Source organism: Colletes latitarsis, chromosome 8 (genome assembly GCF_051014445.1).
Source record: "Colletes latitarsis isolate SP2378_abdomen chromosome 8, iyColLati1, whole genome shotgun sequence".
NCBI lineage: Eukaryota > Metazoa > Arthropoda > Insecta > Hymenoptera > Colletidae > Colletes > Colletes latitarsis.
In genome coordinates, this window is record NC_135141.1 from 33,001,797 (window position 1) to 33,018,179 (window position 16,383).

Sequence of the window (16,383 nt, forward strand, 5' to 3'; positions counted from 1 at the left end):
AGTTTGGTTTAGATGCTCTGTGAACTATGCTTGTATAGACTCGTGAATAAAATTTGCCCATGAAATTTTCATTTTGAGCCGCGATCATTTCGACGATAGTTTCACCGCTCTATGCAGAGAATGTGCTTCCATCTGCGATGCAACAGTTTCATGGCTGCCAACCTCGTATAATGCAGTTCTATTTGAAACTTTCACCCGGTCATACAGGTGGCGTTAAGTTAGATATTGACCACGCATGTGTAATGGCGCTGGTGCGTTGGAGAATAGCGAGGCTATCGCAGATGCAACGAACGCTTCGTCTAGTGTGGGTAGTGGAGTTTACATCGTGCTTTGGTCGCGCACGTTTGCGAGAGTTTGCGTCCACAATGGACGGCTTGGTACCTGTTGCACGGCTCGGCGCGGACCGATTCCAGTCGTTCGCTTATCGACGTTTGTCGTAATAGAAAAGTGATCTGTATTCCGGCGAGGATGAACTGTCGCGATCGTCATTGTTGACGTTTCTCGTGGTGTGACAGTGGTGGCAGCCACCGCTGCCGTGTGTCACTATTTTTGCGCGCAAACACAACGCAGGATACGTTGGCCACAATTTAAATAATGGGGATCGTGCAGAGCCGGGCCGGCGAGAGCGATGGCGGTGTGCGTGAAGTGTTCATTGGTGGTGTCAAGGGCGGCGCGCCTCATCAATCCTGTCAACCTAGCCTCGGCATGGGAAGTTTGGGTGGACCACACGCACGGAGCGGCAGCGTTCGTAGCGCGCCAAGGCAACCGATGCCCGACACAGTGGAACTCGAGAGGCGTTTCACAAAAGTGCTGGTGAGTTCCCGACACTTTTTGCTCTCTCGTTCCCCGTCAGATTCACGTAGTCCCTAACGCGTAGATCCGGCATGCCCCATGGATTAGACGGTGCCGTTTTGCTTAAGACAAACCTTTCTTTGATACGTACCGAGGCAAAATCGGGGAACTGTCAGTGCCACTGGATGGGGATTGGTTTCCCAGAATCGAACATCGACGCTGTGTGCCAATGCCGCCGAATTCTTTCACTAGCCCGCAATGGTTTTTTCCTCTTTCTCCCGATACACGCTGTTTTAAGGTCCATTTCTAGTTAATTATGCCATTAGGGGAAACGACTGTCGGCAGAGGTTCGCGCGATAATTCCTCGAAGACGTTTTACGTTTATTTTTCTTTCGCGTATCGAGCCAGTGTTTTCTTTTCTCCGTTAAAATACACCGAAGAAATATGCTTGGAGGACTATCGCTTGAAACCGTAACTAGAATTGCAACGACGCGCGCGAATGTAAAAACTACTAAATAGGGTATTTATTTCTTTGCCGTGGTCGACCGTAAGTCACGTGGCGCATCGTATTTTGGACGATTTAGTTTACGTTACTGGGAGTTTGATATTCATTTTGTCGATACATCGATGCATGACTAACGAAAATGATCGTGATGGAAATAACATAGAGCAACGATTCCCATCGATCTTGCGGTCAGAATTGAAAATATACACTACGACGGTGTGTTTGACGTGCCTTGCGCTTTCACGTACGTAACGTAACTGCAAGGGAGCATATTTATCTTGAATACCCCGAAGGTATAATGTAAGTAACAAGCTGATCAGTATCAACACATGTGATCCGTATCTTATAGCTACTAATACCTGTACCCGAGTGAACTCACGATAGTGGTTCTCTGTTGTATCGATATCTGTAGATGTTCTTTTTATAAGACACATTAGGAAATAAAAATTTTCAACCGCAAAATAAATCGTTTCGAATGAAAGATTACAGAATTTCTGTTAAATAAATGCTCTATAATTTTTTAGGGTATCTAACGAATCTTCGTCGCAGGCCAACGACCGCTCGACGGTCAGTAATTTTTTTCCTCGGGATGAAATGTCGAGAGGTCGAAAGCGAGAACCCATGCAGTGCCAAAGAGAGAGATAGGGACGAGAAAGAGTAGAAAAGTGTACGCCTACGTAGAGGCCTCTCTCACCAAATAAGATTCGATTGCGCATCGAAACGACCATCGCTGTAACTACGAACATATCGTAAACAAAGAGACCCCTTTACGGCTCGCATTAACTTGCAGTCATTCGATTCGCTATCTTCGTTGCTTTTGCTCTCTGTCTTTCGTCTGGCAGAACTTTTAACCTCCGAGCGATCTTACTTGTTAACATCGATAATTTCGACGATTCCGATATCATGAATGTGAACCATTGTGCTTATCACGAGCTACCGTTAGCCAGAGACGAGCAAAATTTTCTTCGATTAATAAATAACCAATAAAACCAACGTATAACAATTTATTTGACGTTTATTCGATCGAAATTTTTTTTTGTAAATCTTTTAGTGTTTGTTTGAACCTTAAAACAATTTAAGGTTAAGTTTGAACATTGAAATTAAACGTAAGAAATATTTAATAGAGAAGGACCCGAAGAGGATCGTAATGTACGTAGGTACCAATGGCTGCTTGCCCCAGTGACGATTCCAAAAATGGTATAAAACTTTTTCTTTCGTTAAGAATACTATTCGTTTGTTCAGTATCGGTTTGGGGAGAATGAACCGCGTCGGTGCCTATATTTTCTGCAATTATTTTTAATCTAATAAGATTATGTCTGAAGGGTATAATGGTTTAACTTTTGAATGGCAAATCGCGAACGTTTAAAGGCAGATTTATGCTATACATCAGGTAACTCGTCCGTTATAACGTTCTTCAAGGAGAGTTTTACACGGCGGTATTCATACTGTCCATCACCATCTCGTCTGGCGGTCCCATTGAAGAATATCTTGATGAACGGTTGCCTGATGGATACCGCGAATTCGTCTCGAGGCTCTGGCCACTTGTAACCAATACGAAATTCTCTTATCAAAAGGTTTCAAATTAATTTTTTTTTTAGTGCTAAATTTTTCTTCGACGTTTTACCAATGTTTTTCTTTCTTGTAGATTATCAAATTACGTTGATACATAAGAAATAAAGGTAATCTTGCTTACGTCGAAGCAGTAAATAATTTGATATAGTGCAACAGTTATTTCTGCTTGTATTTTTACACACGTTTGACCTAAAGGCGCGGCTAACTGTTGTTGCGTTACACTTGACGCTCGATAGCAAAGTATGTATAGTGCATCGTTGTAACTAGCTTCGTAAATCATACTTCTATGGGTGTGTGTAATCAAGAATGAAATTAACCGCTAGAAACAATACAGTCACGAGTTCAAATTAATATTCGCGTGCCGATTCGTTTATAACTGTTTCGTCTTTAATGTTTAGAATTAATTAAATTATTTTTTTTAATAGTCAAAACTCGATGACACGGTTTCTTCTAATGACTTATCAGCACCCTCCTTCGGCGTGGTAATTCTTGGACATCGACAGTGATAAGAAATGTTATCACACGTCATTTTCCTGTGCCAGAAAGGGGTGTTCCTTAAATAAACGCGTAATCACAGTTATTTTAGTAGCTCGCAATCAACCAACCGGAAAACCGTTAATTTTCGTGTGAAGCGCGTGACTAAAGATACTAATTAAAATTGAATGATTATTGGTTCAAGGAATCATTCACGTGATACTTAATCTTCTAGACTTTTTAGTAAAAACAATTTATAAAAACTTTTATAATAATACATGAATGTACAGATTATAGATTTGAATATTAATTACCACGTTTCAAAATTTTTTATAGGCTGTAGTGCAAGAAGCGTAAATGTGTTATGTTCTTTTAATAGAGGATATTCCATATTTTGCAAATATTCAAACACGCGATACTTTAATAATGTTTGCATAGTTTGGAGGTCTCTCTAGAAACAATCGTGGGATTTTGTTTCATTATAGATGCCTGTCGATGAGTCATCGGTAAGTTAGTCGTGTAGAAACCACGGTTTGACTCACGAGATCGTTCCAGGGCCATGCGAGTTTTTTTTCTGATTGTGTCTCCTGCTCTAGAAACGAAAACCCATTTATACAGGGTGAACAAAATACCTTTATTACCTTAATTATCCCTGGTATTATTAGACCAACTATCATTTATTTCGTTTAATATTTTAGTTCGTAGCGATATGCAAGCTAATTATGAAGAAATATTTTACAAGAAACCGAATAGAATGTTGGGAATTTTAAATAAGATTCCTCTCAGACATTCTTCTAATTATATTACTTTATAGAAAACGATGCTTTGCATAAGGAATCTAGAAAAGTGAACGAGTATGTAAATTTTTTAAAATAAGTATGAAATATTTCGATTATGGACGTATACTTTTGTCAATTATTACTTAAGATACTTGGATTCGTTTCGGCTATACGGATTTGTTCACCAACTAGCTTCGAGTTAGCAAAGTGAAAGGGAAATTAACTATCATAACCTACAAATTGCTACACTTAAACTTTTTTAGTCGTATTTTTATCTTGCCTTTAGTCTAACCGTGTTATTCTACCAGAAAAGCAAAACCATCCCACAAAAATGGACGACAGCTTTGCGTTTAACTAATTGCAATAAATAATAGATTATTCGCTATTCCTAAATTTCTGCAAGTTCATACAAGTATCTTCTATTGCACATACAACTAGCTTGCATGTTTCCTATAAAAACGAGCAAAGAACGTAAATTTAAAAACAATGAAGCTTCAAAGAATATAAATAAATTCATACAAAAATTTTACTAAAGACAATTTTATCTAAAAAGAAATTGCTATGAAATACAGCTTGTTCGGACCGAGCAAGGGTTTTATAATAAATATAATAACTTTGTAACGAAATACTAAGTTTTTCGACGACCAGACATTGGAACTCCTAATTATTCAATGTTATTTAGGTGAACGCGACCATAGGCGATCTGTTAGGTTGGCTTTTAGAAGTCGCGAGCTCAACTTACAGACTTGCACTCGATCCTGCCGCATTCGCGAAGGATTGCCTGGACAAGGATAGGCTTACCAGCTTATAGGAGAGATACGTGCTTGCTTGCTTCATAGCAGAAGCACGATCCTCCTCGAGGGTTCTCGCCGAACACGAGAATCTTCAACGTTCTCACAACAGAAGCGAAACCTCACAGACTGACGCCCACTCCTTTGCTTGCTTTCTCGTTCTTTTCTCTCCTGCGACAACAGTCCGTTTCTCTGTCTTTTACTTTCAACGTTCGTCTGTGACAATATGTCTGGACCTCTGCCAAACAAAATGGTTCGATCGTTCGAACTGAAAATTTCGTCTTCTCGCCGTGTATGGGACGATCGACGATCGATCAGGTTTTCTCAAAAATTCTCCGCTACCGATAATTCAGTTGCTTCTTTGAAAAGTTAATTCTTGGAAATTGATTCGAATGAATGACGAGACTGTTTACGCTTTCAAGAAGTACGATGATCGTGACTGAGTTGCATACCAAGTTTGAGAAATCGTTAATTTATATACCAATTGCGGTTTATGTATTTCTACGTTCTGATATGCGTTTATTATTAAATTATTAAATCCACACTATAGTTGTTTAAATTTAGTACGAGATTCAAAATTACATTTTTGTTAGGTTAGGATTAATTCTTCGAGGCACAAATTTTTAAAGTAACAAAAACCATATTGGATAAAAATATACAATATAGTATTATTACATGTTACGTACTTATACTGGCAAGTATAAAACAATATTTTTTCTGAAAACTATTATTTATTTTTACCTATTAAAATTTGTCATGTGTTAAAAATGCCTCGAAGGATTAAAAGAATTTTATGGTAGCCAGAATTAAATGTGCAAATGGAAGTTTGGAAAGTAATATTCTCTCTAGGGACATACAGTGCTAGGGGATAATGTGGGAAATCAAATAACTCGAGATTCCCTATCAAATATGTATCGAGTCACGCTCGGATCAAGTACAAATTCGCCGTATTATTAAGAAGCCCTTTCTTGATATTTCAAAGGCGTGTCCATTTTCGTAAAACGCCCAACGATGGATAAATCGTTCTCGTTTAGGTCTGTAACCGTCACTTATCGCCAATCACGAATTGGCGATCGACAGAATCTCGTAATGCGCAGCCAACCGCGTTTGGATGCAATTGTCGAAATACGCGGCCAGTAAGGAATCAATTCGAGAATGAGAAAAACTCGATGTCGATAATGTGTCTTTCCAAAGCTAAACAATACCGTTCAAGGACCAAGGCCCGTCTGAAAATATCCACAGGAAAAGATAAAACCCAGCGTTTCTATATATAGACGGGTCTTCGAACAGTGCTTCTCATTTCGGTCCATCGACAGCACAGTTAACCTCTACGGTCCTTAATCCTTTTCTTCGAATAGGAATTTATAAGCGTTTCAATAAAATGTTGATGAATTCTATTTAAAAACTAGCAGACTTCGTTACAAATAATTGTAAAGGTTCAAAATTTGATCCTAATTGTGATAAAAAATCTTAAATGAATTCCCATAGTATTTTAAAACACGATAGCAACGCTGTTTCCGTCTTGATTTCCTGGTTTCTCAACGCGAAAGTATTATGACAACATTTTCACTTTAAAAAGTAATACATTTACAAAAACAATCCTTCCGCCGGAATATCTATAACACGCTTCTCGTTACCAAACAGAAAGCCATGCAATGTTACAAAACGGCTTACTTTTATCATGACTGTTTTCTTTTCAATTGCGTTTCCTTTTATTCTGCTCGAAAGCGCCGTGCGTAAAGGAGAACTGTAATATTTCAAGAAGATATAAATCAAATTAATGGTCGAACGCTTCGCTGTTGCATAAGCTTAAGAGGGGTCTGAATGCGTCAGAAACTGTGAAACTGGGCATTAATGCTTTCGCTATCAATTGAACGTGTCGTAAGCCGAAAGGGTTAAAATATCACAAAATAAGTAGAGAAAATTGATGACGTTTTAAAATATGAATTACATATACGACAAAATATTTTCCCGGTAAACGAGCAAAAAATATAACTGTTCGATCGAATAAACGTACAGTTATTCCAATGTATTAGTTACCATTTGCTGTTTAAATTGTAATTTTGGCGAAAACTAAAATATATTCCTACGTTTCAACGTATTTCCGGTAAAGAATTTTTTACTAGAAAGTGCGTAAAAATTATTGCAATTGACCTCTGCAACCGAAAATAAGTTTTCCAGAGCGATTCGAATAAAATTCCGTGGTCGTTCGTGGGTAATCGAAGCAACGTGCGAAGTATTAGGATTGATTAAAGTAGGAAGGAAAACTGGTAGGAGGAGAATGATTTTTAGGATCGCGTAAGCTCGCGTCGGACGATACGAAAGCGACGTAGAAATGCTTTCACTATCGACAGACTGGAAAACGTGTCGGTAACGGGGTATTTTTAATGCGGTTTGCCGGCAGACAGCTTTGTACAATTTGTACGGATGAATTCAGTCGGCTGTTCGTGAGCATGCAGCCGCATGCGCTTACGCGTGTGCGCATTTACATATTCGCAAACGACGCGTGCACACCTCTCGACGCGACAATGGAAAACGTTCGCGCCTGTCTGCTGGTTCTCGACACCGCGTCTCGCATAGCGGACCAAATGTCCTTCGAATTCTGATTTCATCAATGCCAACAGGATGCCCGAACGATACCGCTACGTTGCAATTTCGTCGTCAAGCGAGCCTTCGTCCGTCTACCGCTGGATTCGTTCGATAGAAATTTTTACCACGCGTTAGAGACGAACGCTGTAATTCTCGCAGCGAGTCACGGAAAATCGTGCGCCATGCACGATTAATCATTTATTACTATCCGTTTCGTTTAGGTCTTACACAACTCCAACGTGATACGAAGTTTCCTATAAAATGAAACGACTGTTTTATTTAAAATTATATACGAGGTCTCTGTTAACATTTTTAAACAAAAAATTATAAATATTATATGGTTACCACAAACTGTAAGGACATTATTTTACTCTGTTTTAAATTTTTTCTATAATATACAAGCTTTAAAATTATAGTGCCATGTCGATATATTTCAAATTCGAACTACATTTAGACAACCTAACCCGGACCGATCAGTCGCAAATTTAGACGCGACAGTAATGTACCGGACTGATCTGTGTATTGAGAAATGTAAAAGGTACATGTTAGTGAACAGACATGACTTTCTACTTTCGTTCCGCAAATAGTATTGAATCTCATAAAGGAGATCAGTTTAGGCAGCTACGGAAGATGACATTATCGGACACGATATTTTTATTTGAGATCTACACGTTTTACAAAGTGAACAAAGTCCGAATAAAATGTCTGGAGGGAAAGTAGGGCCGAACAAAGAGATTTATTTTAACTCGCTTTTTAAATTTCTTATTATGGGGGTATATCTTGGGCGATAAATTATTCAAATTTTTTAAGAGCCACCGCCTTATTTCGAAGCGCGTTTATGACATCACGTGCATGGAATCTCAGGTAAAACAGGGACCATTAACATCGCCTATCTATCTATCGTCTTTACAAAAGAGAACAAAGGAGTGCAGCGGAAAACACGGCGCGAAATGGCCTATGGCCAAATGGCATGCACGTGCGAATAGAGCTATTTCTGCATCATAAATGAGGGCCCCTCTACACGTATGAGACTCATGCTGTTGGTGGCGCCTAACGCTTTTGCTTGACCGTGAACTATATAGAAGTCATTGATCCACCAAATCAGACGAGGGTCAGTCATTTTTTTTCTCGATAACATTTGCTTTTTCAAGTAAAAAAAACTATCCACGATACACGAAAATGTATACGCTCCATTTTGTATATTAAAATATAATAATATCATTTATATAATATTACCATTAAAAAAATAATTTCTAATACGATAATGCATAGAAGAAAGTGCGAATGTGAAACATTTTATGGGAGACGTGCTAACGGTGAAAAAAGTACTGGTAAATTGGCCAGTATTTTTGGGATATTACAAAGAAATATACATTCGAAAATAGAACGGAATTTCAAGCACAGAACGTTTTATCGTCAGAAGCGTAATACAAGACGTTCAATTCCTATTAAGAGGCCCAACAACGACCGTAGGATTTTTATTTCGAGCAAAGATTTATCGAGAACGGATGGACTGGTGCACACATGTAGGTGTTATTGCATACGCGTACGAAGTATCATAAAAAACGCTGCAGAACCGACAGATGTGCATCATAATCGCAGGAAGACGATCGTTGTTAGGAGGGCTCTGTGCATTTGCAATCTTGACGAAGAACAATTGCTCTTTGAACTTCTTGCAATGCTTGCGTATGTCGCGTAGGTGTCTCGTGTATTTACACGTTGAATTTCATCGTGCTATGCTAACGACCCTGCAATCTTCATGCCTCGAATCCTAAACGTTCCAAATAAATTCCGAAATTTGCTTTTTCTTCGAACGATATCCACGTTTGTGTACCAGTAACGATCTTTTTAATGCTTTTGCCTGTTTTTAAATATAATTTGATATCTCAGGCCTATAAAGTGCTCTCCTTGTCTTCCTCGAAGATTAACAACAATTAATTTAATAGCTGCAATAAATTACAGATAGTAACCGTATATAGCCAACGTGTCCTCGACTACTATCTGCAATACGAGTAGATACGTAAACAATTTTATCTCTCCGATAGTTAGAAAAATAAAAGATCTATTATACATATCTAACTAAAAACATATATCGATACACAAAGAATCGATCATAGGTGGCATTTAAAATTGAAGACTATAAGTTCTATCGTTCTAGTGACACGTAACCTTTCCACATCCGACTTTCAATTGTTTCGCCATTAAATTCTATGATTCACTGTGTATAATTCCGGTGATGATGACACTCGTGAAGTAAATAATAATAATTTACTTAGGAAAGCTGTTCTACGAAATCCAAATTTTACAACAGTATTTCTGCATTATTTTTTCAACGTTTATCGGTTTTGGATGATTCATTGTTTTGCACTGTGAGTCATATTGTAATTGTTCACGAGCCAGTAAAATTGCAAATTATGTAGTGCATTCGGTAGATTATAAAAATGTTTTTAACAAATTTCAAAGGCATCCCTAGCAAACTTTACTGTTAGCAAACGTGATTGTGTGACGTTTGAATAATTTGTAAGGCGATGTCGAGATAAAGCGTATCCAGAGAATCGAATTGTAGCGTTTATGGAGAGAAATGAAGGGGATCGTTCGATGGAAAAGAAAAAGATGAATATGTGAACAGAATGATGGGAGGTGGGCGTGAACATAAAAAAAGACATAAGAGAGACAGTGAAAAAGACAGATGGAAATTTAATAGAGAGGTAAGAGGAAAGGAAAAGTTGGAAATAAACTTTGAAAAGCACGTACACTACCCACCAGAAATTTGAAATTACTCAGAACTGTAATAAATAGTTTCAAATAGCTGTCGAAACGGTTATGGAACTTTTTTAATAAATTCCCTAACCTTATCCACTAGATTGCCACATGGTTTTTTAAATTCCCTTTTTTGTTTCTTCTCATCTATGCATACGTGCAGATAAGATTGGTCGTCGTAATCCTAATCTCCGCTTTAAAATACACTTCTTATCTTATCGCGATGTAATTTTATTTCTTACGCATATGCATATTTCATTTGTCACCGTCTGATTCTAATAATTTATGTAAATAACATGTTTTAAAGAAACCCTAGAACGAAGGACGAAACTCAAAATAATTTTCAAGTGGTTTACAAGGTAATAATTAATAATTCTTCCGTGATAAGTGTTACGTCTTAAAGAGGTTATAGTTACAAGGAAGGGTAGGAAACGAAGAAATATAGAAAAAGGTAAGTGAAACGAAGGAAGAGGAAAATCGATGTTCGAGTTAAATTTTCATACACTGGCGCCGTCATGGAAACAGGACTTGGAGGGTTCAACTCTTCTCCCTTATTCGTATAATCGTGCTTATGTATATGTATGCGTGCGTATAAATGTGAAGACACAGTCACGAGTATACATATACCGGGTGATCTTCAAAAACAGAACGTCTAAATAATTATTTTCCTTTCGAAAACACGAACAAAAAATTTTATCTAATTCAGCATAGGCCATAGGTTGTGGGGATATAATGTCTCGCGGATGAATAATACTTTTAGAAAAGTATAATTTTCATATTCCCTTAATCTCCGTTACATTACTCGTCGATACGAATGTGTACGATTTTTTAGAAATGTCTGTGGCTATTGATGAAGCGAAACACGAAAAGGGTAGAATTTATGCTGACGAAGAGTCGCTGGTTTCACTTTCTCGTTCGAGACGCGCCAATGTGAGAATTTTATGTAACCGTTGCCAAAATGTTAATCGTATTAGTCTTGTGCGTCACAGATTTTGCTTTATTACCACCGTTATCAGTTCGCGGAAACATATTAAAATCAATCGATGCCTCGAAGGAACTATTTTTTTGTTTAATTTTAATTTTAATTTTAGCCCTTTCAAAATTAAGAGTTATTCAACTGCTACGCGTTTGGTGGGCCACCCTGTACGTATACGTGCATTGCTTTGAAAACTCCCCATTTATCGTTGTCCCTTTCGTTCCTTCGCTTTTTATTCCTCCTTTTTCTCGTTCATTTCCTCCAATATCAGTCTCCTCCCTTTTCTATACTCTTTTTTTTCTTTTCCCCCGTATCGAGCATAAACTCCTCTGTCATTCGTTTAATCCTCAATTTTTTTCTTTCGTTTTTATCCATTAGCCACATTTTTTTATACGCTCTTCACACTTATCTATTCGTTTCATCCGTTCACAGTTTTCTCGACCTTTTTCAAGATTAGGTTCACACAATTTTTGTAGCCCGAGAACCTTTATTACATTCTGCAGCTGCAAATTTTTCAACCGTATTTATATAATATTAAGCTAGCACTACAGAACACAATTAAATATTTACTTTTTGAGAATACATAAAATTATAATTTAAAATCACTATTTTTTATATTATTTTTTCGTTTCGATGCAGCAGTTAATATTCTAATTTTGTAAAAAAAAAAGAGGTTCGTATACGAGAAAATTTACTGTTTTGTAATACCTTTTCTACGCTTTACGTTTCACCCTCTTGCTCGATCGTCAGTGCCCCCGTGCTTTGTGCAAACATGGAAGCCCGAGATGCACGGTATCTCCTCGTTTCTTCTTTCCTCTTCGTTCGATGTATTCACCGTCGCCTCTCGTTCCCCTCCTATCCTCATTTTCTATTTCCCTCCAGTCTTTCCATCGGCTATATACACAGGTTTGTTCAGCCGTAACGTGGGTGAGGGTGTCGGCCCGGTAGTTCGACGACTGCCACAACAGAGAGAATCCTAGGTGTGTCACTAGCTGGTGTGGTGTATTGCGGCACAATCCCTACTACCACAGTTATTCCCGCCTTTTTATCGTCGTCGAACTCCTCTGTATTCTCCCGTTATAAAGGGATATACGATGTTGCACGCGACAATCTTGGTCACGTCTCGTCGAAGTGCTAAGAAAATAGTGGATTCGCTGGGCTCTCGCGATCGCGCCACAACGGTTGTAAACGTTTCACGATTATATACAGGTCTATCTCTTCATCGATTCTCCAGGATAATCCGGATTCTTCAAACTGGTTTCAAACCTGTAAATGCGTACGTCGAACGCACGCTTTGCGTAATTCGTTTGTCGTGTTACATTACTCGCAGTTTCTTCTCTATATCGAGTTCTCTTTCGTTTGTCCTTCGTTTCTTATCTTTCTCTTTCTGCGCGCGTCGCGTATTGTCGTCGAGAGCAGAATTATGTAAACACACCGTTACGCGTCTTCGACGAGACAGAATACGCAGAACAGTGATTTTAAAACTTTTTCCGAAGACTTCGATTTAATTATGTTGGTATTTCCAGCTTTTAGATCGGGCACGTGTTATTCCCTGCATACTCAGGAGATGGCGCTGAGCATGCCCCAAAAAGAACTGAGAGTTTTCGGTGCTTGTAGTACGTATAGTTTATTGTACGATCAGATGTTTCGTTATGCCTTTTTCAAGTTTAATAAATAAGTTTACTTTGCGTGTTTAAATCATTCAGTTTCATTACCTTAACCCAACAAATTACTTAGAAATTAAATTATTCTAAAGGAAGATTCTAATTAATTTCAACGTTTGCAAAATTCTTGTTTTATAATTGCAGAGAATGTAATATATGAAATAAATCAGCATGATATTAATAGTTGCGTTAAAAAGGATGTCGCAGGTGATCCTGTTCGAAATTCTGTTTGGTCGTAGTTATCGCTTAATAAATTTTGGAATGCGCGATATTGTCTGGGAGGCCCTAATGCATTACATATTTTATGTACACGAGGATTTAATCAGTTACACGGTTCATGGACCGACATGAAAGCAATGTTTTGTATCCAGGGTTGCATCCCTGGTAACGAGCCTGGCTCCACGTATTCTATGCACCCTTGTTTTACCCTCGTTTCACCCTCGTCTCACCCTCGTCTAGCCGCGTTCGGCTGTGTATATGCGTTTTCACATCCCCTCGTATCCATCGGTCGACATCGTCAGGGGCCATAACCTCCCCTAACCTTCGACTATCCTTGAAGCAATCCCAAGTGGAAACGTTCGAACCCACTCTGTGATTATTTATTCTGTATTCACGAAGCTTCCAGTATTCACAATCAAGACCCCCTCTGTTACGTATTGTGTAATTTTGCCAGGATTTTTTATTTATTTTATTTCACGTCTTGATCGAACACATTTTATTAGAAAAAGATTAGTCGCATTATTTTTTAAAACTTACGAACGTACATATATTAAAAACTTTCATTCTATAGTTGTTAGAACGATACGAAATTTATAGTTATTCAGTTTAGTGTATTATATGTAATAGCAAAAAAAGATTAAAAAGGAACAAAAAATGTTAGTAGATTTACAGTCACGGTAAGGATTAAATGAAAACGGGCCCGACTTCTCAAGCGTGCAAAGAGGTTAGGTCGAAGTGCAACCTCAATTTGCCTATTAAGGCAAGGCATTCGAAGATTTTGAGGTTAGGATGGTCGATGTAAAACTTGTCGAAGTGTTTGGACTTCCCATCCGTGTAAACATTAATAATTGCAATCTATGATTGATGACTGCTTGTGTGTATGGCCGCGGTCACACTGCAAGCGATTTCGCACGAACTGGCAATCGCTATTCAGGTCGCGCGATCACTTGGGTACTGTTTTGTTCTAGCGATCTACGTCCCTCATAGTAGCCGTTGAAACAAACCACCCGTGTATTCACGCGAAATCGCTTGCAGTGTAATCGAGGCTCAAAGATAAATTGCAAATTGAAAACTGAATTCGTAGAAACGATTATTTCCTTCTCGTGTTTTCAAGCGACAATCTTATTTGAGCGATGGAATACCTCCTCTTTGCTACATTTTGTTTAAAATTAACATACTCGATTGTTCGCTTGATGTATATGCGTACGTTGAAAAAAAAATTCTTATTAGATCATCGATCATCGTTGAATTCTCGTGTCGCAAATTACTCACCACGGGCGGTGCAGAAACGTGAAACGCATCAAAAGGACATAAGTTTGTTATATTTCAGTGGTAGCCGAAAAAAACAAGATTAAACGGGAGGCGGAATAAAACTAAAAACAGCGAAGAAAATGAGATAGAGAAAGGAGGGGCGTGGCAGTGAAAGAGGGAAAGACGCGGTTAATCGTGCGTGAGTTCGCAAGATGATGTCACTGTGCTCAGTCGACACGAGTGCACGTGACGTTATCACTTAATTTTAGACGACGCTCTCTCATTCAGATTTACGAGTGTTTCGATGTTCTCAGGGCCAGTTAACTATATAATCTTGCAATAACGTCGAATTGTCTACCATTTAATACAGAAGATGGAAAATTTTATACTCGGAATTACGAAATTGGTGGTCGCGAATATTTTCTATTGAAAATAAACCTAAAATTAGGGGGGGGATATTCTAACCTAGAAGACGATTTATTTTTCTTACGTATCGAAGCAAAATGTCTGCCTAGATGTCAACTGCGGTTTGAATCTGTATCAGTCTTCTTCGATCCGTGTTTCATGTTTGTTTTTTTGGGTGAAAGTCGTCGTTTTTCTCTGTTTTCTTCGCAGAAATAGCTTCTATTCTTCTCATAAGACTAGCTCTGGCTTCGATCACCGTTTCACGGTTCGGACTAACGTTTATCCTTCTGCGTAGTCAATTCTCGGGCAATCTCGGGCTATCTCGGGCTATCTCGGGCTCTGCGAGCCATCTGTTTCGCTTGTTGATGATCTTGATAAGCTTGTCCTCTTGCTTCGTTGTTGATTTCTTTCGGTTTGTCTGGAAACAGTTCGCCACGCTGTTTCTGACTGGCTTTTTCTTAGGAATATTCCTAACCGTAGAAGAAGTGCCCCACAATCGGATCCCTGATTCACTTTTTACGTATAACTTTTCTATTTATTTATTCCATAATAAAGCTAATATTTAAAAAAAGAGAATACTATTTAAAAAGTAGAAGCAATATCTAGTCTACAATATGTTTTTGATAAATTCTAATTTTTAATATATATTTAGATAACAATTTTGCCCATCTATGATGCACTTCCTCTACTCTTAGAAATCCCAAATTTGCTAGGTATTTCTCCCATGGAATATGGAAGAATCCTCGTGGGACACATACTTTAGGAAGTATTTCAATAGGAAGTTTACAGTACGAAGGAATGTTAGCAAGAATGTCACAGATCTTGTTGCAGGATGTACAATTCTAAATGTATCGTGTCTCGACGTTGGTAATAGTTATTCGAGGCACTAAAATACATTGTTTTTATATAAAAAATAAGCAGTACACAATTGCTGTTCATTATAGTTGGTATAATTGCTCGGAATTTTCAATTAAATTTTGGAAAAGAGAATCTACTAATAATTCTTGTTAAACAAGTTATAATTTCAATTCCCATCAAGCAGTATATTCGTCTACACACATGAAACACGTATAGATGTATAGTTAAGAACATGCGTTTATAATAGCCTTAAACGAGTACTGCATCAGACCTCAAATGACTCCTCGACGACGATTCGTCGAAACTTAAGTGCTTGACGACAGCTAATTCCTTGAAATTTAAAGAATATCTACGGTTTTTGAACATGTTCAACCATGTTTCATTTTATTCGCGGCCTTAAAGTTCCACTTCTCTTGACTTTTCAACACTTCACACATTTTACTAAATGATATTTCATTTTAATATTTTCTTAATTACATTTCGATCAATTTATTTACTTGTACAAATTTAGATACTAAAGATTATGTTAAATTATCAATGTAGACATTGAATCGTTTCGTTCTTTTTATAAATGTATTAATTAGTACGATTAATTGCAAAAGTAGGTCGCGATAGCGTGGGAAGCTGCTTCGTCGCGATCTCATGGCTTTCTTTCTCTCGATAATTTCGTTCAAATAAATTGGAGAAATTGCGTACTATTTTTAGTAATTACGAAAGAAAGAACGAATTTATTAGTATAATTGTTCTG

At 37.9% G+C, this 16,383-nt stretch overlaps 1 protein-coding gene across 3 annotated transcripts in view; it reads left to right on the forward strand.

Annotated features, from left to right (window-relative positions):
- The first annotated feature begins 271 nt into the window (after positions 1-271).
- Positions 272-16,383, forward strand: part of Frl (formin-like protein) — a 37,618-nt gene continuing 21,506 nt past the window's right edge. For all 3 annotated transcript variants that reach the window (XM_076771327.1, XM_076771328.1, XM_076771329.1), the window contains exon 1: positions 272-813. In XM_076771327.1, the coding sequence (XP_076627442.1) occupies positions 595-813 (219 nt within the window). In that variant the 5' untranslated portion in view covers positions 272-594. The remainder of the gene's footprint in view (positions 814-16,383) is intronic.